The 27,998-nt window shown below is 44.1% G+C and overlaps 1 protein-coding gene across 7 annotated transcripts; it reads left to right on the top strand.

Annotated features, from left to right (window-relative positions):
- Nucleotides 1–27,998, top strand: HAO2 (hydroxyacid oxidase 2). Of its 7 annotated transcripts, none has more exons than XM_044944476.2 (9): nt 5–161; nt 5,855–5,992; nt 11,809–12,011; nt 13,918–14,111; nt 15,913–16,196; nt 17,622–17,831; nt 22,137–22,295; nt 22,868–22,937; nt 26,676–27,998. In XM_044944476.2, exons 3-9 carry the CDS (start codon nt 11,851–11,853, stop codon nt 26,729–26,731), a joined length of 1,134 nt encoding a protein of 377 aa, XP_044800411.2. In that variant the 5' UTR covers nt 5–161; nt 5,855–5,992; nt 11,809–11,850; the 3' UTR covers nt 26,732–27,998. The 7 variants fall into 7 exon arrangements, with proteins under 7 accessions (XP_044800416.2, XP_044800411.2, XP_044800410.2 ...); XM_044944475.2 differs by lacking the exon at nt 5,855–5,992 and adding an exon at nt 2,473–2,632 and having other exon boundaries at nt 6–161; XM_044944474.2 differs by lacking the exon at nt 5,855–5,992 and having other exon boundaries at nt 10–161.

Raw genomic sequence — 27,998 nt, 5'->3', positions numbered from 1 at the left:
TTGTTCCCATTAAAGATTAACTTGTAACTTTGAACCTCTTCTGTCTTCAGTGTGCTATGGATGGAGACCTGCCATTCCCACCACAGCCAGCTGTGAGCCAAGATCGGGGTGGCTGCCGCCGGACACCACTATCCCCAGGCACTGGAAGAGGCTAATACCAGGTGTGTTGCTGGTTGTCTCCCGTGTGCTTGGAACTGGGGTGGGAGAGCAGGTGGCAGGTGGGACGAGAAGAAAGGCTAGAGACTTCAGGAGGCACTGGAGGTGCTCAAATATGAGTCTTCAAAGGCAGAGTCTTGGCAGAAAGATGCCATGTGGATGCAGGGAGTAGGACACTGAGGGGCCTGACAAAGGAAGGCTTTGCCGCAGAGTCACTCCGTCGGTTCCCATGAGTTATCTATTATATACAAAAAAGTTAAAAAGTGAAAGTGTTAGTCATTCAGTCGTGTCCAACTCTTTGCGACCCCATGGACTTTAGCCCACCAGGATCCTCTGTCCACGGAATTCTCCAGGCAAGAATACTGGAGGAGGCAGCCATTCCCTTCTGCAGTGGATCTTCCTGACCCAGGGATCCAACCCATGTCTCCTGCATTTCAGGCAGATTCTTTACTATCTGAGCCACCAGGGAAGTCCCATTTTATACATAGTAGTATATATAAACTAGGTAACTCATGAGAACCTATTGTATAACAAGGGAAATCTACCCAACGCTGTGTGATGACCTAAATAGGAAGAAAATCAAAAAAGAGGGGATATATGTACATAAATAGCTGATTCACTATGCTGTACAACAGAAACTGACTCAACATTGCGATACAATCATACTCAAAAAAAAAAAAAAAACAACTATAGATAGAGAGGCTATGTCTAGGGAAGTTAAGTTTTAGAACCACCTGAGGGAGTAATTTTTTTTTGGAGGGGGGGGGACCATACCAAGCAACCTGCAGGATCTCAGTTCTCAGGCCTGGGATTGAACCCTGGCCCTAGCAATGAAAGCCTGAAATCCTAACTGCTAGGCCACCAAGGAACAGCCCCGAGGGAGTATTTATGGATGTCCTTCGGAGGGGAGATAGCTTAAAAGATGTCCACTTGAAAGGGTTCTGGAAAATCTAAAAGTCACAGTTCCTGCCCTCGGGGATCTACTTTGTCACTTGACCACTGCTTCGTGGCCACAGACAGAGGATAACAGTGATGCAGCAACTGCTTCTAAAAAGCAAAAAGTTAATGTTGTCAGACAGAGTTGGGCTGGTGTAGTTTCTTTGGGGAGTATATTTACTTGGAACCAGGTAACAATTCCTTCTGGTGTATAGCCTCCTGAAATTATGATTGGGTCAAGCTGAATCCGGCTTCCCCAGTGTCTCAGCAGTAAAAAAAATTTGCCTGCAATGCAGGGGGCACAGGTTCGATCCCTGGGTCAGGAAGATCCCCTGGAGAAGAGCATGGCAACCCACTCCAGTATTCTTGCTTGAAGAATCCCATAGACAGAGAAGCCTGGCAGGCTGTAATTCATAAGTTCCCAAAGACTGAGCATGCATGCACTCAAGTTGAATCTATGGATCAGTCCGGGAAGAACTGCCCCCAACAGTGATCAGTCAGGGTGGTGTTGGTAGAAAGATACCCAGATCAGTGGATTGTAATAGAGAGTCTGGAAACAGGATCAAGGGAGAAATGGCTTTTTGTGATATCCTACCTCCTAACAGGAAGCAAAACTCCAAAGTCTTTACTACTGAAGTAATAGTAATAATTTACTATGATAATTTACTATTATCATTACTATTATTTAAATGATAACTCACTATTATCATTAGGCTATTCTGCATTTGACAAGATCCTTTGATTCTCATAAGAGCTCTGTGGGATAGACAGCCATAACCTAACTTTATAGATAGATGAGAATTGGAGCTTGTCTAGACTAGATGGAGTGGAACATCACTTACAGGCTACCATTTGAGAAGCAACGGGAATATTCCCACATTCCTGGGTAACCCTTCCTAGAAAAGGATTTCTGTTATAGGCAACATCATATCGACTAAAGGAGAGTCAGCTGTTGAAATCCACCTTCTCTTTTGACTGTAAGCTTCTTGGGAATAGAGACTAACATCATGTAGCTCTTTTTTTAACCTGTAGTGTTTGGCATGATGCCTAGATATAATAGGTTGGGTTTGGCTTTGCTGTGGTAAGGAATAAACCCTGAATTCTTCGTGGTTTAACATTCAAACATCTATTTCTTATTCACAAAAAAACAACTGATCTCCAGGGCTCCTCCTTTTCAGGTGATGATTCAGGGATCTAAGCTACCTTTATCCTATAGCAATGCCTCCTGATGGACATGGCCCCTGGCTGTTGTAACAGGAGGAAAAAAAAGAGAGTCACATAGAATCTCTTAAATTCTTGGCCCAAAATGAACACATGTCACTTCCGCTCCTAGCCCATTGACCAGAACTAGCCCTATAAAACCTGTCTACCTATAAGCAGCTGGGAACCATCGAGGAGCACATGCGCAACAGTGACTGCCTCTGCTCGTCCTGGCTGAGAGTGTGCATTAGACAAGCTTTGTGGGATTAACCAACGAGTAAATCCGACACAGTTTGAATTATACCATCACCAGGACCTGGAGTCTGTCATACAGAGTAAAGTAAGTCAGAAAGAAAAACAAATATTATATGTTAATGCATATACATGGAATCTAGAAAAATTGTACAGATGAACCTATTTCCAAGGCAGGAATAGAGAGGCAGACTTAGAGAATGGACATGCAGACATAGGAGGGGAAGGGGAGGTTGGGATAAATCAGGAAATTAGGACTGACAAATATAAACTACCATTTGTAAAATAGGTAGCTAGTGGGAAGCTGCTGTTTAGCACAGGAAGCTCAGCTCGGTGCTCTGTGATGACCTAGATGGGTGGGATGGTGAGGGGTAGGGAGAAGAGGTCCAAGAGGGAGGGGATATATGTATGCATACAGCTGATTCACTTTCTTGTACAGCAGAAACTAACATAACATTGTAAGGCAATTATATTCCAATAAAAAAGGAAAAAAATAAATTATACCATCACAGAATTACTCGAAGGTGAAATCCACTTTCAACCTCCAGAGCCTCAGAGGAGAATGTCATCAACAAGAGAAAGAATGCCAATGGTTCTACCGTTTAAGGATAGTCTAATCTATACAAGAGCTTCCCTGGTGGCTCAGACAGTAAAAAAATCTGCCTGCAAAGCAGGGGCCTGGGTTCAATCCCTGGGTCAGGAAGATCCCCTGGAGAAGAGCATGGCAACCCACTCCAGTATTCTTGCCTGGAGAATCCCATGGACAGAGGAGCCTGGTCCTCTGAAGGCTGGACCACAGTCCATGAAGTCACAGAGTCAGACGTGGCTGAGTGACTAACATTTCCACTGTCACTCTAGTCTATACAAGGCACTGCTCTAGGAACATTATGTGGACTGTAGTGTTGAGAATCCCAGGGACGGTGGAGCCTGGTGGGCTGCCGTCTATGGGGTCGCACAGAGTCGGACACGACTGAAGTGACTTAGCAGCAGCAGCAGCAGCAGCAGCAGTGTTTACTCCTCATGAGGCCCTGTGGGACAGGCATTAATAATCTTCTTTTAGAAATAACCTGTTCAAGGCACCTGGTGAACAAGCAGCAGAGCTGAGTTTGAGCCCATGTTTCCCAAGACATAACCCTTATGAGATCCTGTGCTCCTGGCTCCATGGGCTCCCTCAGCTACTGATGTCTCATGGAGCATCGTGAGCAGCTTCTCTGTCTTCTCACTCCTCTCCTGCTGCCTCTCAGGAGCTGCCACTCCTGCGTAGAGCTATGCCTACGAGACCTCAAGTCAGGAGTGAAAATAGTAGAGTTCAGAGCTTGTTCTGAACCTTTGTGTAGTTTCTGACATCTGTTTAGTGCGCTTCACCCTTTCTGAGCAAACGAAGGTGCAGGGCTGTGATCTCCACACAGGACACCTTTCCCAGTGGCCTAGATCTTGTGGGAACTGATCAGGCTCACTCTGTGCAGCTCTTTTATTTTCTGCCATGCCACAAGGCATGTGGGATCTTAATTCCCTGACCAGGGATTGAACCCACAACCCATGTGTTGGAAGCTCAGAGTCTTAACCACTGGATCACCAGGCAAGTCCCTGTGCAACTCTTCTGACCCTATAGAGCAGAGACCTGAACTAATCTTGTGCGTGTGTGTGCTAATTTGCTTCAGCCGTGTCCAACTCATTTGCCACCCTGTGGACTGTAGCCCATCAGGCTCCTCTATCCATGGGATTCTCCAGGCAAGAATACTGGAGTGGGTTGCCATTCCCTCCACCAGGGAATCTTCCTGATTGAATCCACGTCTCTTATGTCTCCTGCATTGGCAGACGGGTTCTCTGCCACTAGCGCCATCTGGGAAGCCTAGCAAACCACTAACACCATGTACTGGCAAACTAAACAATATTCAGAGCAAACCAGAGGAATTCCTAGGCAGGCCCTGCCATCCTCATCATGTGAATAGAGACAACTTATTTGAATTTTCTGAGTTTTAATTTTTTTCACTTATAAAATGGGACTCTCACCATTTTCGATGCCAGCTCTCACCCTACAAACCACACTTGGCTGCAGATATTTGCTTCTTTTCGTGATGCTTCAGAGCCAAGCCACAGGAGTCAGAGTATATGACTAGATATGTGACGCTGGGCAAAATATTTTAATCTCTCTGAACCTCTGGTTTCTCATCTGCAAAATGAGGATAATGATATTTGTGTTTGGAGATTACACATTAATGCACCTAAAATAAGTTACACTACACGTGACACGTCACAAAGCATTCCATAAATGGTTGCGAATTTATCGTCACTATTCTTGTTATTAAGGAGCCACACGCTGTCTCCAAGGGCCTTTGTGTAATCAAATGATTCCACTGCTCAAGAGAAGAAAATTCCCAGTCTCTGCAAACACCCTGTGAACCCTTGGATCAAGGTCTCCCAGTATGTCCTAAAGGATAGCCAACAGCCCATAGAAAGCACACTATTCACAACGAGGCTTGTGCTCCAAAGCTCTACTAGGAGGTCATTTGTTGGGAACTCAGCGCATATTTTCCCATAGAAAGAAAGCTATTAAGATAGTGGCTGGATTCCTAGGTTACTGAAAATACCCACTTGATTTCCAGAGAAGCAGAAAATTAGCATATTTGCAATGCAAATGAGTATAGAGTCCTGTACGGCTAGTAATAGGCTAAAACTGAAAATGAAGAAGTTGCTTACTAAATAGTTTCTTTTGTTTTTATAAATGCTGATGAAGAGGAAAAGCAGGCTTAATTAGACAAAGAAAGAACTCTGTGGGGACAGAGGGTAGAAATCTTGTGCCCCTGAGGCTATATTCAAAGGCTTTGGAGGTTTTCTTTAACCAAGTCTAAATGGCAACCCACTCCAGTATTCTTGCCTGGAGAATCCCAGGGACAGAGGAGCCTGTTGGGCTGCCATCTACGGGGTCGCACAGAGTTGGACACGACTGACGCGACTCAGCAGCAGCAGCAGCAACGTGACTTCAGAACTTTTTCACTTTGTTCATAATCCAAGGAACTCCACAACACCAGTCTCATCCACCACAAGGGGGTTATTTTTGGTTTGCAAATGGAAAAGGGAAGGAGACGGGAGAAACTAGGGAAAGGGAAAAAGTGAGAAAGGTTTCCTGAAAGAAAAAGCAACCAATAGTTTGGAGAAATCAGGGAAAGAAGAGGATACGTGTGTAGGATGATGAATTAGCTGGTGGGCCATCTGGGAACCCAGGTGGGGTGAGAACCCGCCTGTAAAAGGGAAACAGTGCCCTGACTGGTGAAAGTGTTCCCCGCTGAAGCCTTTGGTTGCACCACAGGGTCAGAAGAGATTGTAAAAACCAGCCTCAAGGTTGGTGAGGAAGAACAAAGGATGTCTGTGAGCTTCCAGCTGATTGGTGTCAGGAACCAGCCTAGATAAGGGGCTGGTTCCCTGCTCTGCACTTTATCACCATGAAGTAAGTGCTGAACAAGAATGCTAACATGATCCATCTAAACAGAGGTCTTTGCATTTTTATGGACAAAGGAAGCATGGAATGAGGACCTCAAAAAACATCAGCCCAACTAATTTCTAGTGGCTTCGAATCTGGTATTGTTGTTGTTTAGTCACCCAGTCGTGTCTGACTCTTTGCAACCCCATGGACTGTAGCCTGCCAGGCTCTTCGGTCCATGGGATTGTCCAGGCAAGAGTACTGGAGTGGGTTGCCGTTTCCTACTCCAGGGAATCTTCCCAAACCAGGGATGGAACCTGCGTCTCTTATGTCACCTGTATTGGCAGGGTTCTTTACCACTAGCACCAGCTGGGAAGCCCCAGTGCCATCTGGAAAGCCCCCCAAATCTGGTGGAGATTATACCTAAATATATAAAACCCACAGTTTCTCCAGTGAGGAACTGAGGTCCAAAGAGGGGAAATAACTTGCCTCTGCTCATAGAGCTAAGTGTCAGTAACCTCCTCTGAAGCAGACTGCTTCTCCATCCCCAACAAGTGTGGGTCCACTGACTACACAGGCAAGAGTCTATTCTGTTCCTCCAGCTTCAGCCCCTTTTTGCTGATATTGGCTAACCAAGCAGGGTCAGGAGGAGTTGGAATGATAAAATCCAGTGTAGACAAGTTCAGTCTCTAGAAACCTCAGGTCTACGCTAGAAACTAATGCCCACGTAAGGAGAAGCAAATTCCAGGTAATTTCACCAGGCTCTTCAGAGAAATTCTGAGTCACATACTACGTCAGAAAGAGCACTGAGCATGGAGACAGGAGACCCAGGCTCATTTTTTAATTCCGCTGTGCTGTGAACTTGTGGACGTCTCTCCATCTCTCTAAAGTCCCTCTCAGCTCCATCAAGCACAGCCGCTCTGTATTCTCATTCTCACCAGGCAGGATTTGCAATCATTACCATCCGCAGAGGTGGAACACTGGGTCACTAATAACCTAGTTACGTCACAACAGCTCCAGAATGAGCATTAATATAAATATACCTCCCCTCACAACCTCACACTCTCCTTAAACAGAGCTCCTAGAGTAAGACAAAGACAGTCTCCATAGTTAGTGACAGAATAGTTTCTGAAGAGCCCGCATGTATTACTCTTCATAGGAAGATGTGCCCACAGCTCAAGAGGGGAGTTTTAATGACTGGGGAGAAAAACCAGCTCATGAGAAAGGATGGTAGGGTGGTGGCTGGAGAGGACAGATTATTATTGCACAAACAGAATAAAACAAAACCACAGCCCTCTTGTCCTGGAAGGGGTCCTGAGTCCTCGGCTCAGTGTGGGAAGCCTCAGGGAAAAGGCCAGGGCTGACCCTGGGCTGATAGAACCCTGGGTACATTCTTGCAGCATTAGACTACCGGCACCTGTCAGACCCACACCGGGCTCTCTGCCTCCAGGCCCCCATATAAATGCCATCCTTGGTTCCTCAGGGCATGCCAATGTTAGGGACACTCCCATCCCATCTTTACTCTGATATCTGACCTTATGTTCCTGAGAGTCCAAGTCCTGTTTTTGTTTTTACATTTTATTGGAGTTCAGTTGCTTTACAGCATTGTGTTAATTTCTGCTGTACAGCAAAGTGAATCTGCTATTCGCATACACATATCCTCTCCTTTTTGGATTTCCTTTCCATTTAGGTTACCACAGAGCACTGAATAGGGTTCCCTGAGCTATACAGTAGGTTCTCTTCAGTTGTCTATTTTATACATAGTATTAATAGAGTATATATGTTAATCTCAATCTCCCAATTCATCCCACCCCCACTTTCGCCCTTGGCGTCCATATGTTTGCTCTCTATGTCCGTGTCTCTATTTCTGTTTTGCAAATAATATCATCTATACCATATTTCTAGATTCTACATACATGCGTTAATATATGGCATTTGTTTTTCTCTTTCTGACTTACTTCACTCTGTATAATAATCTCAAGGTTCACCCACATCTCTGCAAATGACCCAGTTTCATTCCCTTTTTTTGTGACAAGTAATATTCCATTGTGTTATATGTACCACAACTTACTTATCCATTCATCTGATGTCTTATCAACAGAGGAATCCGAGTCCCTGATCTTGACCTTTCCTCCTCACTTCAGGGTTCCCTGGGGGCTGGCCTGCCTCAGTTATGGGTGTTGTTGGCTCCCATCCCCTGGTCCCGACACTGCCTGTGGCTCCAGCAACGCCAGCACCCCTCCTTCCCCTGCCCATACCTTCCACTCCCAGGGCCTCCTCCTGCTACAGCCTCTCCGGCTCCAAGGCCACTGTTGCTATGGCAATGGCTCCAGGCTTTGCAGCCACTGTCCTTAAGACAGTCACTCACAGAGATTAAAGCACTGGCAGCCAACCTTGCACAGAGTAATGTCTCAAACAAGACTCCCAACGTGTAGCCTTGATGTTATCTCTCCCACTCCATTGGGAAACTTGGCATAAGCTCCCAGGGGACAAGGCCACATGGTCTAAAGGACAGCAAGCATTTGATCCTGGAGGCAGGTCATCTGAGATAGCCCTGAGATTCTCCCTTGAATCTCAGCCACCTGCGCATTGATGTCCCCTCACCCCGAGATTTATTACAGAGTGCATCCAAGTCAAAGCATTCCTAAAGAGACATCAACATATGAGCCATATGAAACTCCAGAGGAAGACAGGTTGTTATCTAGCCTAATTTGGTAGGTACTTAGCAATTTTGAAGAAAGCAAAATCTGCCTTGAAATGCTAACCAGCCCCAGTCTATGAACTTCCCCTTTCCCTCACTCGGGAAGATGTGAACTTCAGATCGTTAGCAACAGGTACCACTGAGTGTCTTTACACTTAGGTTTTAGTTTCCTTATTACTGGTATGTAAGTTGCACCTCATCTTTTTTTTACCCTAGACAAAAAAAAAGCTAAACAGATGAAATGAGCTAAAATGAGCTAAGCTGTTGATCAGCGAGCAAAAGACTTTCATCCTTTTCTCCCTTTTCTCTTCCTCTTGCATAATTGGGGTAGAGGAGAAAAGAAGAAAAAAATGCTGGAATGAAGGTCAAATGAAATGGGAATACAAAATATACCCGTTAGACAACTTGGACCCTCTCTTTAATTTCTGGTGGCTTTAAAGTCAATATGGGTCAAACTGAAATTCATAATAACATATAGTGCTTAGTTTCCTTCCCAAATAGGGAAAACTTAAACAACACAGTTGTCCTTCTCTTCAGTTATAAACCTTATGTTAGACCTCTAGTAAAAATTACAGGCTCAGGGCTCTACTACAAGGTATTTGTTTCCCAGGCTCCATTCTCTTCAGAGGAAACTAACACCTTCATCTACTTCACTAGGAAGCAAAAAGGAAATAGGTGAAAAAGGAAATAGTAGATAGACATTCGATAAAATTGTGTTTGCTATATGTAAAGATGGTGCGTTTTATTTCCAAGCAGCTTTATTCACATTATCCCAGGTGAGTGATTCTGAGTGAGGCCGTACCATTTCCTTTAGATTAGAAGCAAATACTGTTAAGTTTTTATGCTAAAAGTCTGCAGAAGAACATTTCTGTGAGCGGGTAATGTTTAGGATATGGGGATTTGTTGAGACACTGGGAGCTGAAACTTGATGATGAATTCTCAGCCCACAAAGCAGAGAGATGATACACAGGGGAATGGTAAATTCAAGGAACGAACACTTATGAACAGCAACTCAGTGTCACATAGCGTCCCACTGCTTGGGGAGGCAAAGTGTGTTGGGGGTCTCAGGTTCAGTGATTCATGAGGAAGATCTACAGGACACAGTAGACAGTTGAGGCTATGATTCATTACAGTGAAAGAATGCAAAGCAAAATCAGCAAGGGACAAAGGGCAAAATCTAGAGGAAAACAGGCATAAGTTCCCAAGAGCCCTCTCCCAGTAGAATCACAGACAATGCAGTTAATTCCTCCCAAAATGAGCTGTGACGGCACTTTGTGAGACGTTGTCTACCCAAGAAGCTTGTTTTAGAAAGTTGATGCCCAAGGTTTTTTGCTGGGAGCTGGTCACAGGGACACTGTCTGCCTAACCCGTACCAAAATTCTGGACTCTCGGAGAGAAAGCAGATGTTCAGCATAGAGCACATTGTTTGCACAAATAGTTTAGACACAGAGAGACATTCTTATCAGGAGATGGTGGGAACCCGCTTGGAATCCAAGTTCCCAGACTTCAGCCAAGGTCCAAACTTTATGCAAGCTTTCCGAGGTCTAGCATTCTCAGGTCTGCTTTATTAACCCTTTTATGCACAGAGAGGTTTAAATAATTGATTGCAATACAGCTGGATAAATACAATGATGAATTCATTCACTGAAAGTCACTGAGCCTTTAAGGGTCAGATAGGAATGAGATAAATTAGACATTGTTCCTGCACTTTGCCAAACTCAACTTAGCACCCCAATTGCTCTCTGCCCATGACAGGTTGTGCTGTCCACAAAAAGCTCTGTGATTGTGCTCCAAAGTCCACCTCCAGGCCTCCTTGCACAACTCACGGCACATCCCAGGGGTGCTTCCTATCTGTTGTATAACTTCTTTCTGCTTAGCCTTTCAAGCGGGTGTTTAGGCTACTTTCCTCTGACATAACTGGATTCTGGCACAGAATCCCACCTCCACCAAGATTCCCAACACCCCACATTTCATCTGGCCTCTCTGGTCCCATCATTCATTAAGGGAGTTGCCTCATTAGTGTTGGAAGCCCTAGTCCCTGGGTCTTATCTGCATCCTTCAGATGATAACTTGGTAGGCACTTAGTTTCTACCCACAGGCTTTGGGTAACTCACCCCATGGCCAACCGCTGGGGAGATGTGCTGAGCTACGTACTACAAATTTCATCACCCTTCATAGTGGAACCTTCTTATGCGGAAGCTCTACATGCTGAGACTGACCGTAACCGGTGCCTTCAGGATTTCTGTAGATACTTGCTCCTACTAGAGAGATTTGCCACCTAATCCTGCCCTTTTTCCTCTTTCAGGGATGGTCATAGCAGAAGTACCAAGCTCCATGTATTTACGAGGTTCAAATAAGGGGATAGGAATGAATGGAGAGAGCATGTATCATTTTCTTTGGCTCAAAATTAGCACCATGCTCAATGACGCAGCCAAAGAGTTGCAAAAAGTCAGCTTCCTACCAGATAATGAACTAACTGCCCCATGTATTCATATACCCAGAGGTTCCTAGGAACTCCCAGATATTGATCTCTGTTCAGACCCAGTTTTCTTGCCCTGATGGATCTCCTTCCCAAAAGGCAGAGATACGAAATAGCCTTCCAGAATGTTCAGAAATTGTTTATAGTGACTCAGCTGACGAGAAAAAGCCACCAAGAAATTAAGCTGGTGTTAGGAGCCAGGTCCTAGAAAGGTGCAAATGCCACGCTATGGGCACTTGAAAGCCAACAGCCATGGCCAGACTTGCATTTTAGAAAAGTCCCAGACAGCTGGAGGGAGACAAGATGGAAACTAAGAGACAAGAAATTTTCATAATAATCTTATATGAGGTGGTGGGGCCTCAATAAGATCTGAGGCAGCAGGCCTAGAAACAAGGGGACAGACCTGAAGGATAGTGAGAAGACCCAACAACCAGGAGTGGGAGCCGGGGCTGGGAGAGCATAGGAGGGCAGCACGACCCCCTGCTCTCAGTCTGGGAATCAGCCTCTCTGGCAGCCCCTCCTTGTGGATGAAGATTACACGGGGGTTCACATTGAATCCAAACAGCTCTGTGCTATAGTCCACCCCTACCCCTTCACCGGCCTCAACTATCTGAAGAATTCTCATTGAGTTTTGTTTGGTTGGTTTTGGTTTTTCCTTTAAAGGTCCAGAAATGCCCTTGGTGTGTTTGAGAGACTTTCGGGCGCATGCACGGGAGCACCTATCTAAGTCAACCTGGGATTTTATCGAAGGAGGAGCTGATGACTGCTGCACGCGGGATGACAACATGGCGGCGTTTAGAAAGTCTGGTCTTCCGTATCCTTTCTATTGCTAAGCTAAGGTGCCCAGGGCGAAAGCTCCTTGGAAGGTAGCAGTCCTGGTTCTGCCTCCAAAGAACAGAGTATTCAAAACATCGTAATGGGCTTTTGGTGGTGGTGGGGATTTGGGGGGTTTTCTCCACAGGTGAGTGGGTAACTGGGGATAGGATGGGTGGAGAGACCTTTTATCTTAGTGCCTCTGCACAACTAGCACAAGTGAGTCACCCTCTGCCGATCATGCTGACTCTCCTACTTGAAAAGATAGCACAACAGTCTCAGGGTCTCCAGCCCCCAGGGCAGGGAGGAGAAGCCAGCTGGGTAAGCCTAAATCTCCTGAATGCCTGAACTTCCAGCTTGGAGGTAAAACAGGAGAGAGGGCTCAATGCTGGAGGAAACATGGAGACCCAAGGAGTCTTGGGGAGAGCAGGAGATTGATTCAAGAGAGAAGAGCTGGGCTGGCACAACAGTGGTAAAGTAGGGGTCAGTAAACAGGTCAGGTCAGGCCCACTGCCTATTTCTGGATGGTCAGGTCGGGCCCACTGTTTCTGGATGATCCACAAGCTAAGGCTGGGCTTTTTTTCATTTTTAAATCATTGACAAAAACCAAAAGAGGAATTACAAAAGGTCAAAATTAGAAGAAATTTTCATTTCAATGTCCATAAATAAAATTTTATTAGAACACAGCCATGCTCAGTCATCTACATCTTATCAGTGGTTGCTGTGATGTTACAACAGCAGAGCCAAGTAATTGCGACAAAGACCTCATGGCACTAAGCCTAAAATATATACCATCTAACCCTTTACAGAAAATGTTTGCTGACCTCTGTGATACCGAGGCCAGAAAAAACTGGAAAATGGGACACAAGGTGAACCCTATCTTCTATGTTTTCATACTTATTGAGCACTATATTAAACACTTTAATTGCCTCCTCTCATGTGTCTTCACAAGACTATTAGGAAAGTCGAATTATTACTCCTATTTCACAGATAAAGTAACTGAGGCTCTCTGACCCAAGTTTGCACAATCAGCATTTCCAGAAAAATTTTTCTCAGTTTATGTAGAGGAATAATAGTATTTTGTGGAAAACAAGTACTTTTGGACCCCGAAGCTAACTAAGTCTCTGTTGGGACTTACAAATGTGTTTCATATAATTAACACTTGTTAATTTCCCTACCTTCTTATAAAGTAGTGTTTAAATCAGATCTTCAATGAATTAGCCTCTAACCAAAAAAAAAAAAAAAAAAAAAATGTGACACTTCTCTGGGATTTGTCCTCTTGCAATGACCTTTTCTTGCCTTAAAGAGACTTGTGTCTGGGCTTCCCTAGTGGCTCAGATAGTAAAGAATCTGCCTATAATGCAGGAGACCTGGGTTTGTTTCCTGGGTCATGATGATCCCTGGAGGAGGAAATGGCAACCCCCCACCACTCCCGCCCCAGTATTCCTGCCTGGGAAATCTTGGCAAGATTTCCAGAGGAGCTTGGCATGCTATATCCACGGGGTCACAGAGTTGGACATCACTGAGCAACACACACAAACACAGACTTGTGTTTAACCTAAGAGAGAAGAGCCTACAACTATGCCCTGCTCATTTATATCCATTCTAGTTCTTGTTATGATGCATCAATCAAAGCCTCCACATGCTGAGAGTCTGGTCATGGAGGCATGGCTCCAAGACACAGACTCTGATTGAGCAGGCAGAGAACAGAAAGACTATATGTGCAGTGGGAGTTCAGGGAAGGCCAGGTTAATGTGAAATAGGGGGTTTGGAGAGGCTTTCCAGAAGAAAGGTGCCTCCCGCTTGTCTATACTGCCTCACCAGCCAACTGACCCCACGAGTGATTTCTTGGGACCCAGTGAGGTCCTAGACCTGTGCCAGGAATCTGGAGGTCCCAGCAGCACCTTCATGCTGGAGAATGATCCCACCAACAGAACATCTCTTTGTTGTCCAGCACAGAATCCGCCTCCGTCCCCGGTACCTGAAAGATGTGTCTAAGGTGGACATGCGGACCACCATCCAAGGAGCAGAGATCAGCGCTCCCATTTGTATCGCACCCACAGGTTTCCACCGCCTCGCCTGGCCTGATGGAGAAATGAGCACAGCCAGAGGTGTGAGCTGCCCCCACCTTGAGGCTCCCCTCCCAAGGCCCTGTAGGTGTGCAGACGTGTCCTTCAGGGCAGGGGCAACCAGCTTCTCTATGGAAGAGGCTTACAGACATGAACCTGGTTGGAATCAAGGATAGGAAAAGGAACAGTTAAAGCTACATTTGCCTAATATTTCACCTAAGATTGAGGAAATACCAGTTTTCCATTATAAAGAATGGTTAGGGTGGGAGGGAGCTACAGATGAATAGGAGAGTATGAAAACCCCACCAAGCCATGCCAAGAAAGGGGCACTGGCCCTGTGGGGTAAGGGCTGCTTAGTGTGGCCAGCAGGGGGAAGCCTTTCTTTGAGCCCTCATGGGCCAGGGCTGGGGCTAAATGCCGAGTCTCTTAATTCAGGATGAGGAGAAAGTCATGACCTTACTCCTGACATGAGGTCCTGGAAGGTGCTCTTGTCCAAATGTCCCATTTCTCTTATCCTCTGGGAAAGGTTGAGGGCAGGAGGAGAAGGGAATGACAGAGGATGAGATGGTTGGATGGTATCACTGACTCAGTAGACATGAGTTTGAGCAAACTCAGGGTGATAGTAAAGAACAGGGAAACCTGGTGTGCTGCAGTCCATGGGTTGCAAAGAACTGGACACAACTTAATGACCGAAAAACCACAGTTGATTTGATCATCTTATTTGAGAAAAATTTTCCATTGGCTTTTGTCTTCTTCCTAGTCCCATCTTAGTCTCTTTCCTCATTTGCCACCACCAAAAAAACAAGAAGAGAGGAGAAGGGAAGGGCAGGGGGCAAAAATATTCCTGGGATTCATTTGTCATCTTCAAATGAAATCAAATCTTTTTTTCTCAAGTTGCCCAAGGGTTCCCTGGGGTCTTTTCCTTTGACTCTGTGATATAGGAAGTGATGAATCCAAGGATACTAGAGCTAAAGTGACATCCATCTGGTTAGGAACAAATTTGGCTGAGTTAAAATATGAATACCCTGTATGAATATGACTGCTTTACTAAATCTTCATAGTTGAGGGTGTTGGGTTGTTTTGGGCAGGAGAAAGCGTTATCTCCTGTTGATGTTAGGAACTGAAAATATTCATTGTGATTAGGTCAAATTCTCTACCCGTGAGTTGTAGAATGGTAGTGATATTAACCTCTTGGGGAATCCCCTCCTTGAAAATGATTAAAATGAGAAATGAGAAAGGTGCAATTGGCACATCATCGTCACCATCATCAACAACATTATTACTAGCATTTGTACAGTACCTCACTTCATAGCTTTAAAAAAAAAAAAGGATACCATAGCTGGTATCCTATTTAATCTTGCAACAACCCTATAAGAGTGATATTATCATTTTCCCCCTTTACAGATAAAGAAAAAGAGACTCAAGGCCACACAGCTAAGAAGTTGTAGAACTAGTTTTCTTCTACCTCCAGATAGCATGCTTTTTCTACTGCAAAGCTCAGTCTTCTCCTTGGAATTATGTTCTCAACCTTCACCTTCTTTGGTTCCTTTCTGCTTCATTAATGGGTTCATAAGATGTCCATTTCCTATCTGAAAGCTGCAACATGTTCAAATGGTTTTGGGAAATGGTTTTGGGGACTCAATGTCATCTCTAGCCTGAAATATTTTAATGGAATACAGAGTTTATAAGACCAGTTATACAGTGGAGGACCCAGGCAGTCTGATCAAACACCTCTGATGCCTGCCCGATAGGGAAGAAGAATGAAGTCAAGCTTTATCTTCACTCACAGGCAAGCTGGCCAGAGAGAACACAGACCTATAGGGCATTTCACCCCAGTTCAGAATGTCACTGCCCTCCAACCTGAGCTGTATCATTTGCTTTACAGCTGCACAGGCAGCCAGTATCTGCTACATCACCAGCACATATGCCAGCTGCAGCCTTGAAGATATCGTTGCTGCTGCCCCCAGGGGCCTGCGGTGGTTCCAACTGTATGTGCACCCGAACCGGCAGATAAACAAACAGATGATCCAAAAGGTGGAATCCCTGGGTTTCAAAGCTCTGGTCATCACTGTGGATGTACCCAAAGTTGGCAACAGACGAAATGACATTACGAACCAAGTGGACTTGATGAAGAAGTTATTGTTGAAAGATCTCGGATCACCTGAGATGGTAGGAAAGATACCAGAGCTGGGAGGGCAGGTGTAACGAGGCAGATTTCCATCCCTCTTTCCTCTCTTCTTTCTTTCCTCAAGAAGTCATTGTTCTATACCTGTTCTGTGCCAGGCACTAAGGATGCAGCAGTTCAAAAAGCAGATGGAGTTCCTGCTGCTCAGAACTTCCAGATAAGCAGAATATAAGACAAATTGTTCTCACCTCTGGAGCTGGCCAGCCTGTCCCCAGAAGTGTTCTGGGCAGGGCTGGGTGTTAGGAAATAAGAAAGCTAGGGAAAGGAGTTTTTGTTTTTTTGTTTTTTCATGAGACAGAAGAGTAAAAGTTTCTTCCAACATTTTCTACTTTATGGCACACTTAGAAAACGATCATACATAGATAAATGGACCATGTGAAGAAGATGCTCCTATTCAAGGTGAATGCCTATGGAGCAGGACTGCCTTGAAAACTGGGCAGCAATATCTCTGCACACCTGGAACTCATTCATGAGGCACCAGAGAGCTACAGTGTAGTTTTTTGAACAAGGTGATTACAAAGGCACTTCCTCCATTAAAATCCTTTAGTCCAATGGGATGAAGTGTCCCAGAGAGAGAAAGCTGTGGTAAAGTTGGAATCCCTTGACTGCATTAGAAATAATGATACCAGCCTTTTCAGCCAATGAGCAGCTGTGATATCCAGCCAAGTGACTCAATAGTTCTACCCTTTAGCCACAAATTGGCCTTGAGGGTTTCTGGTATCTTAGCTCAGATTCCAGGGATACCTTGGGGCCTATAGATATTTGATTCACATGGTGAGCAAAGATAAATATGGGCTTCCCAAATGACTCAGTGGTAAAGAATCTGCCTGCCAATGCAGGAGACACAGGAGATGTGAGTTTGATACTTGGATGGGGAAGAGCCACTGGAAAAGGGAATGACAACACACTCCAGTATTCTTGCCTGGGAAATTCCATGGAGAGAGGAGCCTGGCAGGCTACAGTTCAGAGGGTCACAAAGAGTTGACATGACTGAGCAGGCACGCAATATCTGACTTAAGATTATTGAAGTCTTGCTTAGTTATTGTTACCTTGTACATACCTCAGTCACAACAATCACATTGGCCTATAAATGTTTTTGCTTATTTATCTCACTTAATAAACTCTGAGATTTGGGGGGTTTTTTTGAAAGTAAGGACTGTGTCTCATTTGTTTTTGTGTTCCCAGGTCTTAGAAAAATTATTGAGCATGGACACAAGTAATGGTTAACAAATAAGCAATGGGAGTAGAAATTCTTTAACAAAAGTTTTGTTTGGACAGGAGCTAGAAGTAGTGTTGGCTTTTATGGTTCTTCTTTTCAAGCTTACAAATGGCGGCTTTTCAAATGTGCCTTGTCTTTGGAATGAGAGTCTCAAAGGAATTCAAGGCTAAGGTTCTCTTATTCCCCACAGGGAAATGTAATGCCTTATTTCCAAATGTCCCCAATTGACCCATCCATCTGCTGGGAAGATCTCTCCTGGTTTCAAAGTTTGACTCGATTGCCCATCATCCTTAAGGGGATCTTGACAAAAGAGGACGCAGAGTTAGCTGTGAAGCACAATGTCCATGGCATCATTGTTTCCAACCATGGTGGGAGGCAGCTTGATGAGGTTCCTGCTTCAGTAAGTAGAATGACTTCAGAGTGGGTGTGTTTGTAAGTGCTGTGTGTGTGCACATGCATTTGTATGTGTGTCCACAGCAAGGCACTCTGTGATATTTGGTGCTCGTTCCCCTCTCCCTAACCGACTATGTTGGTTATATGTGTGTATATATATATGAAGGTTATATGTGTGTGTGTGTGTGTGTATATATATATGAAGGACTTTTAATCATTAATAATAGTCTAGTGTGTGCCAGGCTATTTTTACAAACTCAACATATGTCATCTCTAAAGCGCACAACAGTCCTGCATTATTATCCCTACTTAACAGATGAGGATACTGTGAGATGTAGAGATGTTAAGTAACTTGTGAGTTCACACAGTTAATAAGTGGTTAAGGTGAAATTTGATAGAAGAGTTGTTCCCAAGGCATAGTGGTCACCTGCCTTCTGGAAGAAGCATTCAGCTGGAAGCTTGCCTGTCTGCATGGATTGGAACCTCATATTTTCTCATATGACACATCCCAGGAAGAAATGGTGCCTCACTTAAGCTAATAAATAACTTTCACAGTAAAACTTAAAATGCTCTATGAATCTTTTGCTAAAAATCCAAGACAGTCTAAATTTTCCCCTAGCTGATGAATTTGTCCATTAGAGATGGAGTCTGGGGAAAGAAAATGAAAAGGAGGGAGGCAGGGAAAGAATTTTTAAAGGAAGTTCATTGATGTTCATGGAGATTGATAGCTTGTATTTTTCAAGGGATTCTTCTATGCTGCTTGACTCATTCTGAGAAATGGAAATAAGTTTTTTTCCTCTTAAGGTTTTTTGGTGGGTTTTTTTTTGGTCTTTTAAGTAGGACATATTCACTGCAAGTAAATTGTAAAATATACCTAAACAAAAAGAATTAAGATAAAAATCATTATTATTAATGACAATAGTTTGGTAATCAACTTACTGTAAATGTAACATTTTAGGTTTGAAAACTATATATGATATTGTGCAATTTTCTTCTCTTTATTTATCAATATATCAAGAGCATCATTTTACTTCAATAAATTTGCTTTTGTTTTTAATGGTGTATAGTATGAATGGACAATTTATATGACCAACTTCCTATTGTTTAACATCTGGATTGCTTCCAAGGGTTCACTCTTTTAAACAATACGTCAGTGACCATCCTGAAATCTTTAGCACATTCTCAATTTCTCCTTTAAAAAGAATTACAGGAAATAGAAAAAGCTACACCAGCCAGTTTATACATTTCAAGGCTTATGAAACTTGGAGGTTTCAGATGCCAATCACTGGCCTCCTCCTCTCTACCAGGTTCTACCTCATAGCAAACAAGCACGGATTGAACTACAGGGAATGGTCAAGCCTCCTACTTCCCATCCCAACTCTTGACCTAAGACTTTAGGAGAATGTAGGTCTTCAGAACATGTGCTGAGCTCTCTCACCCAACTCCTTCAAGGATACGCATAAAGCCATCTCTCATGCATCCAGTAATTGACAAAATTGAGGGTGCAGAGCATAGCAGGTCCTGAGCTGACCCAACTGTGCTGACAATAAGAACAGAAAGCAAAGAGCCCCTCACCAACCAGCAGCAAACAGGGTAGAATACTGACTTTTGAAATAACTCTAATAAAACATTATATAATTGGCTGTCTCTCATTAATCAGTTTAGCTAGTCTTGCTCCCTCAGGGAGTTCTGAGAGAGGAGTGGGGATAAATGGCCCACTAATTTTCCCACTGCACTTCCTCAATAAAGAATGAGCAGTGATGAAGGAAGGTGCCAGAACAAAAAGAGTTTCTTCTGCCCCATCACACTGATCAACATGCTGTTCTCCCAGGCCATCTGACCTAACAGCCAAACCCAAGATCATCCAGGGAGAGTACCAAGTGAGAGACCCACCCTTGGCTCAAAATTCAAGAACATGCCAAAAAAAACTGAATTGGGAATAATAGTTTCATGAACCATTTGAAAGATGAAAATTAATGCAGAAAAATCCACAGTGAATAGCAACAGTTTTAACAAAGATAGGATCTGATCCTGCACTTGCATAACGTTGCCTCACTCATTTCACTGTAACCTGGCCCTGGTTCCAATAAAGTTTTATTTATAAAAACAAGCCCCCAGCTTGCAGGTCAAAGTTTGCCATTTGATTTTTGTAAACATTGTATTCAAATATTATTTATATTTTTGACACCCTTTAAATTTTGTGCCTGGGGTAAGTTGCTCACTCTTCTCAACCCAGTCCCTCCTTGTGAGGGGTGTGACTGTCTCAGTGATAGTCCATCTCTGTAATGTTCCATATCTAACACTCCTGTGCTTCCTTCCAGAACCAGGGGAAAGCTAGCTTTGGCCCCAGAAGACTCTAATGAATGCCCTATTGTGGCTTATCAAAAGTTAACTCTCAAGCCATACTGAGTGAACCCCAGGCTGAAATTCACCCCCGATTGTGCTTCTTAAACTACTCTCAGTTCCATTGTCCAATGTGGCTCACTAGAAGGGCTTTCCTGGTAGCCCAGACAGTAAAGAATCCCCCTGCAATGCGGGGGACCTGGGTTGAATCCCTGGGTTGGGAAAATCTCCTGGAGAAGGGCATGGCTACCCAATCCAATATACTTGCTTGGAGAATCCCCATGGACAGAGGAGGCTGGCAGGGTGCGATTTATGGGGTTGCAAAGAGCTGGAGACAACTGAGCAACTAAGTGCACAGGGCAGAAGAGTTTGCACAAGTACATTTATTTCTTTCTCACAGCATGCCAATTCAGGAGACGTGGGTTTGATCCCTGGATCGGGAAGATCCCACAGGCCACAGAGCAACTAAGCCCAAGTGCCACAGCTATTGAGCCTTCGGTAGAAATGTTTCACATAGTACCATGGTGGGACTGTAAAAATACCCTGATTTTGATGCACATTCTCTCCAGTCTTTACACGTAGGTTAACAAAATGTTCAATTCTCCCCCACCCACTTGGAAAGTACAAAGCTCTTTCCTCCCTGATTTCATACTCTGCTTGGTCTCACCAAAGGATCTCATTCAGGCAGAATTCAATCGACTCCTTCCGCTGCAGATTCTACTCCTCCTCTTCAGTCATTCCTCAAAGAGACAGAACAGGAGCCCTGAGGCAGTTCCATAAGCTTTTCCTGCAGGACCCTCCCCCCAGACTCTGCCATCACCCCTCCTTACAGACTTGGAGGTGCCCAGGAACATAGCTCAGTCTGGGGCACCTTAGGTTCACAGGGCTGTTGACCACACAGCTGGGAATGAAAGAGAAAAAAAGGTGGGAGAAAAGATCCAGTTGAGAGAGGCAGCCAGAGTGATCAGGCGTTTTTGTTTTGTCTTTCTAAGGCTTCAACCAAGCTCTTACAATGTCACCGCTGTCTTTCTCTCCCATGTCTCAGATACCCCGTAAGGGAGTCAGGAACAAGTTGCTCAGATGTGTTGAGTCAGAAATAAGTTACAGTCCAGTTACATGGAACAGGCTGTGGTTCAGACACTAGGGTCACAGTTGATCACATTTATTTTGCCAAAAAGACTTAGGGCCTTAGCAATGATGAACATTTCTAATTGTGCCACCTTAGAAGCAGAGAAAGTGGACGAGAAGCAAAAGTCAAAATGTCCTTTAAAAAGAAGAAGATTAAAACGTTGTGTGCAGCCTGGATGGGAGGGGAGTTTGGGGGTGAGTGGATACATGTATATGTATGCCTGAATCCTTCTGCTGTCTACTTGAAACTACCACATTGCTACCTGGCTATACCCCAATATAAAATGTTTGTAAAAAATAAAATGAAATAAAAAGAACATGTGGCCCTAGTGCTAAAGAATCTCCCTGCCAATGCAGGAAAAACAAGGAACCTGGGTTCAATCCCTGGGTTGGGAACATCCCCTGGAGGAGGGCATGGCAACCTGCTCCAGTATTCTTGCCTGGAAAATCCCATGGACACAGGAGCCTGGAGGGCTACAGTCACGGGGCAGTAAAGAGTCAGAGACGATTGAGTGACTCAGCACACAAAAGCGAACACTACAAATGGAAAAATGCCCCCTCAGGGATGTTAAGAAATACCAAGAGTTTCTTCTAAGCTGTAAACACCTGAACTCTGTCAGAGCAGGAAAGGGCAGGAGGGGGTAGCCTGGAAAGAGTCCCTGGGCCTTGGGAATGTAGCTACCCTGCTTTGACAGCACCTGCAGCCTCAAGCATAGAAGCACGAGGCATTGCCCCAGCTTAGACCTCCTGGAGCCAGCCAAACCCGGGGGGCAATGCTGTCCCGTGACGCCCTGAGAGTCCAAAAGGAAGTCTCTGAGCCACACTTGTCTCTTGTTTTCAGATCGATGCCCTGACAGAAGTGGTGGCCGCTGTGAAAGGGAAGGTTGAAGTGTACCTGGATGGTGGGATCCGGACTGGCAACGATGTGCTGAAGGCTCTAGCCCTCGGGGCTAAGTGCGTTTTTGTGGGGAGACCCATTCTGTGGGGTCTTGCCTACAAGGTGAGAGTGGTAAAATGAAAACCAACCGGAAGGCACCCCACTTCTCATTTGTTTCCACGTGCTTCTGTGGTTTAACCCCCAAGTTTAACCAGGTTTTGGAGGTGCCACAGATGCTGAAGGACAGTGACACCTCACCTGCCCCTCCACACTTTTCCCACAGCATGCTGTAAATTTTCAAGAGCTCTCAGCCCCACCTTTTTCCTCTTTGCTTTCCTTTATTCCCAACATAGTTCAAATTTCACAGATAGCCCCCATCCACCCCACCACAGCTCTGAGCTCACGTAGAAGTATTTTTTAATGTTTATTTACTTTGCTGCACCAGGCCTTAGTTGCATGCATCACGCCAGATCCTCAGTTTTGTTGCAGCATATGGGTTCTTTAGAGGAGGCACACAAACTCTTAGTCAAGGTGTATGGGATCAAGTTTCCTGACCAAGGATGAAACCCAGGCCCCCTGCATTGACAGCATGGACCACCAGGGAAGTCCCCTCACTTAGTATTGAAACTCAGCCTGTGGTCAGGATGTTCCTTCATGCCACTTTGTGTCTCCTCTTTTCTCTGTCTTGTGAGCAGGGTGAACATGGTGTTAAGGAAGTTTTGGACATTTTAAAAAATGAATTCCACACTTCCATGACCCTAATAGGTAAGTTTTTACCATGTTTTTCCTAACTCAGAGCTGAAAGCAGGCTGTCTAAAGAACAGAAGCTCGGGCCCTTCCTTCTCATTTGCCTCCCCCAAACCCAGAGAGAGCACAGAGGAAATCCCCAAGACAAAAGTGAAATGAAAGTGTTAGTCTCTCAGTCCTGTCTGACTCTTTGTGACCCTGGGGATTTGTAAACCTGCGAGGTTCCTCTGTCCGTGGGATTTCCCAGGCAAGAACATTGGAGTGGGCAGCCATTTCCTTCTCCAAGGGATCTTCCCGACCGAGGGATTGAACCTGGGTCTCCTGCATTACAGGCGGATTCTCTACCATCTGAGCCAGTCAAGCACAAACTCAGAATGTGATACCTCTGCTACAAAAGCAAGTGCAATTTCAGATTGTGGTAAAGAGGGTCCCATCTCACTGTGGCCTGCTCAGATCCCATCAAACTTGTCAAATGTAGTTCTGGGGGTGATCTTTAAGAAAGATTCATGGATTGTGAAGAGTAGGGAAATTAAGTCACAGGGAAAGCATGGAGGAACTGGAAAGGTGGAAGCAAGCAGGATAACAGAACAGAGAGAAGGAAAAACATCAACCTGAATAACCACAGGCAGCAAGACAAACTTGAACATCTCAGAGTTACACACAGGCAGGTATCAGGCATAAATGAGGTAACTATAAAGCAGTGTTCATAAAAACTTATATGTGTTCAGCAAATCCATGTGATCACTGGAATCCAGTGATCCTGTGAAATAGTGATTCTCGGCTAATGATGGTAACTTCCTTCTTCAGAATCATTTGGTTTGGGGGTGGGGGTGGCTTATCCTTTTTTCTCATTGGCACAATGATGCAGGGTTGGTGTTGGAGGTGTTCAGTACTCAGGGATCAAGGATGCTAAATGTCCTAAAATGCCTAGAGCTGTCTCATAGAAAATTAGCCTGCCCAAATGCCAGTCATCGGCAGCTCTGTCTCTAATTGTCTTTGTCTGCTGTAGATGTTAATAGATTGTAATGTGAGAGGCAGACAAGATAAACCCAAATAAGACCTCCATTCATGCCTCAATTCTAAAATTTGGTAATAATAGGAACTTCCTCCAGAAGTAACAAAATGATGAATCCAGAGATCTGAAGTGGAGTCATTTTTGTGCCATTGACTTATTTCCACAGATGATGCTACCAAGTGTCTGCCAATCTGCCAGGCACAAGGCAAGGTATCCAGGTCTTTTCTAGTCTGGTTTTCATCAGCTATTTAAACAAGTACCTTGTACTCAGCATCTAAGCTACATAGTGTTCACTGGGGCTGTGAACTCAGCCTTTTGGGCTTAAGTAGTTTAAGCTAGAAAACTTAGACCAGCATTAATGCCAGTCCCTTTCAACTGAGTAGATTAATAGGGAAAAAAAAAAACTGGGGGAGTGGATTAAGGCATCAAGGACCAGGACTGTCCATTTGGGGCCAAAGCCTATGAAGATAAGTTAGTAAATAACCCAAGGTTACCAAGTCTCTCCCATGAGGGCGAGGAGGGCACAAGTGTGAACAGATATCATGTTGATGTCTTTTGCCCTTGGGAGGGAGAGAGAGATGGAAAGATCTATGAGTTTCTGCAGGTTCCGAGAGACTGAGGTGACTTCTGTTGCTCCCCCAAATATTTTCTCCTGTCTTTGTGACATTATGTCTGAACTTTTAAAACAGAAGCCTGGAGGGGGAATTCACAATAACAAAGCTTTTTTATTCCACCAAAAGTTTATACTTAACAACCATTGGGATGGAAATAGAGGCTGGAAAATCTTTTTCTGAAATAAAGGGTAGAGAGCACTCTTTTTAAATGGGGTCAGGAAAAAAAGAAAGAGAAAACAGGATGATGAATACTTTTATGCCTAACTTTTTATATTTCTTTCCTTCTAATTGTTCTCCAATAAGAATGTACTGTTTAAATGCAGAGAAAAATGACTAACCAACAACCAAATGTGGGATGGGCAGGAGGGTTTGGGGAAGAAGAGAAGAGAAAACCTAGGCTGAAGGGCATCCCTCAGCATTCTTTATGGGTATTGGTCCCACAGGAAAGACTCCCCAAGCTGATCCCTGAGGAGACGGGGGTCTCAGGTGAGGAGGGCTGTGTTTTCAGTGGAACTTACTCAAATAGAAAATCATAATGTGAAACTCCATAGAGTTTCACATTCAGTTCAGTTCAGTCGCTCAGTCGCATCCGACTCTTTGCGACCCCGTGAACCGCAGCACGCCAGGCCTCCCTGTCCATCACCAACTCCCACAGTCCACCCAAACCCATGTCCATTGAGTCAGTGATACCATCCAACCATCTTATCCTCTGCCGTCCCCTTCTCCTTCTGCCCTCAATCTTCCCCAGTATCAGGGTCTTTTCAAATGAGTCAGCTCTTCACATCAGGTGGCCAAAGTATTGGAGTTTCAGCTTCAACATCAGTCCTTCCAATGAACACCCAGGACTGATCTCCTTTAGGATGGACTGGTTGGATCTCCTTGCAGTCCAAGATCAGCCCTTCCCTGTACAATGCATGTAAGATGCTTGACACAAAACCAGAACCCAGGAGGTGATCAGTCAATATGACTTCTCTATCCTAAACCTCCTGGAGATGTGTGACATTTTTCCTCTGTGACCTTGTGACATCTCAGCCCTGAGAAGAGAACCCTATTTGCACTATTGTGAAATCAAAATAAGCTTAGAAATCATCTTTTCCTAATTGTGAGACCATATGCCAAAACTGTACATATAGGAATGTTACAATCCCAATTTGTCTTGGAAAACAAAACCGTGCACATATAAATCATGTGTACACAGACCTCACTTAGGTCTCATCTCTTGTAAGGGACAGGGTCTGAAACAGAAGATTCAACAGGGGCTGAATCTTCTTGAGTTTTATTGCTCGAAACTACCCACTTTGCTTTAATTTAGCCGAAGTGTTTTAGTGTGAATATCCTCCTAATTTACAAGAATGAAAAAAAAAAACAGGAATACATTGTAATTATGAATTCATTGTTAAACCTTTAGTGAACCTCTATCAAGAACGAGGCAGTGTCCCTGGTACCATGTGGACCAAGACTCCGTCTGATGAGCTTATACTGATAAGCAGAACAAGTACACAAACAGCACCAGGGCTTACATGGGAACAGATACTTCAGAGTGTCTCAAAATGGTATCACACACTTTGATGCAACTACTGAGACATTTTTACATAGTTTAAATATTTATTTCTACTACTAGCAGTTTCTATTCTGGCATCTCTGCGCTCCTTGAGGAAGTCTACCCTCTCCAAAGCTGCACAATTTTGTCTGCCCCGTGGAAACCCGGAGCTGTCAAAATCATTGTCTCTTCTGATGAGAGCACCTCTGGCTCCAAATTCCTGCTTCTGCTGACTTAGTTCATTTTATGAGTTATTTACGCATCCCTCACCTGCCGTTCTTGTCACCTATCATCAACACCAGGGGCTTCCCTGGTGGTTCAGTAGTCAGGGATATTCACTGCACACAAACTGACTTTTCAAAAGGCTGAAATACTGCTTTTATGTTTTTTACCATCCGATTTTGCCATGGCTGTTTTAAACGAGGACACAAGCACAGGCTTACAAAACAATTCCCAGATATGTTCTGTATATATAACATTTTATCAGGGTGAGGGCAAGGGTCAAGGCTTGTTTCTATCCCCATGGTGGGGTGGTGACTGGGGTTTCAGAGAAATGAGCTTTTAAACTACTTTTTTTTTTTTTTTAGGTTGCCGATCGGTTGCTGAGATCAATCAGGACCTGATCCAGTTCTCCAGGTTGTAAAGAAAGACAGCTGATGGCCTGACTGCAGAGTTTGCCCATAGGAGGAAGACAAAATCATAGGGTGTGTGATGCCCTCTTGCCTCAATCCCATCCTGGCCAGCAGCTTATCCCTGCACCCTCAACCACTCCACCCCAAATCCCTCATCTTCCTCAAACATGCCAATGCTCTTCTTTGCCTCACTGCCTTGTATATGTTGCTCTCTTGCCCGAAATCCTCCTCTGAAAGCAGAGATCTTAAAAGAGCAGATCAGCAATGGCTGAAATAGCTAGTGATTAAAACTATTTGAATATACTATGTTTCTATGAAATAACTATGGAAATCTGTACCCAAGAACAGAAGAGCTATACCATAAAATATTCCTCAACGAAAATCATACTCCTATCTGTAGACAACAGAGAAATAATATAGTTAAAAACATAAGCTTTGGAGTCATACAGACATAGGATTGCCAGGTCTGTTACTGACAAGCTGTGAGACTTGGGAATGTTTTTTGATCTCTGTTCTTCCATGTCTTTGTGTATAAAATGAGGTTTATAATACCTACCCTATTAGGTTGGGAGAAAGATTGAGGGAGATAATATACATAAAGTTCAGAGCACAATGCTTAGCCCCTAAGTTTAAGAAAGAGTAGTTTTTGGACTTCCCTGGTGGTCCAGTGGTTGAGACTTCACCTTCTAATATAGGCGCTGTGGATTCAAGTTATGGTGGGGGAATGAAGTTCCCACATGCTGCAGGATGTGGCCAAAAATTAAAATACATAAACAAAACTTGAAAAATCCCTCTTAAAAAATAAAGAGCTAGTAGCTTTTATGATTATTATTTGGCAAATTCCTATTTATCTTTTAAGATCTTGTTCAAATATCACCTATTCTTACCTGGCTACTTGTTAAAGGTTTCCTATTGGGCTTTGCATATTATACTATTACAATCCTTATTATAATGTGTGATGTTCATTGGTCTCTCTCCATAAATAGACTTTACATGTCTCTGAGCAAGAAACTATATGCTTCGTACTGGGTTTGGCATATAGCAGCATCTCAATAAACATTTGTAGGATGGATAGATGGGTGGATGGACTGAAAATGGTGAAAGGAGAGATGGGAAAATGAATAAATGCCCTATCAGAGTAAAAACTCCCCAGACCTGCAGTCAGCAAGAATAGACTTCTAGAGCAGGGGCGCTTGGCTAAATAAGATCTGACACTTGAAGACATTAAGGAAGTTAAGGATAAATTCCCGATATCCTAAATAAATATTGATAATTTAA

Source organism: Bubalus bubalis, chromosome 6 (genome assembly GCF_019923935.1).
Source record: "Bubalus bubalis isolate 160015118507 breed Murrah chromosome 6, NDDB_SH_1, whole genome shotgun sequence".
Taxonomy (NCBI): Eukaryota; Metazoa; Chordata; class Mammalia; order Artiodactyla; family Bovidae; genus Bubalus; species Bubalus bubalis.
This window is presented reverse-complemented; position numbering and strand designations above follow the sequence as displayed.

Excerpts from the sequence above, each read along its gene's own strand:
- HAO2 (XM_044944476.2), top strand. The coding sequence starts at position 11,851 with ATGCACGGGAGCACCTATCTAAGTCAACCTGGGATTTTATCGAAGGAG. Across the intron at positions 16,197-17,621 it reads ATCTCGGATCACCTGAGATG|GGAAATGTAATGCCTTATTT; the intron begins GTAGGAAAGATA and ends TATTCCCCACAG. Across the intron at positions 22,938-26,675 it reads CACTTCCATGACCCTAATAG|GTTGCCGATCGGTTGCTGAG; the intron begins GTAAGTTTTTAC and ends TTTTTTTTTTAG.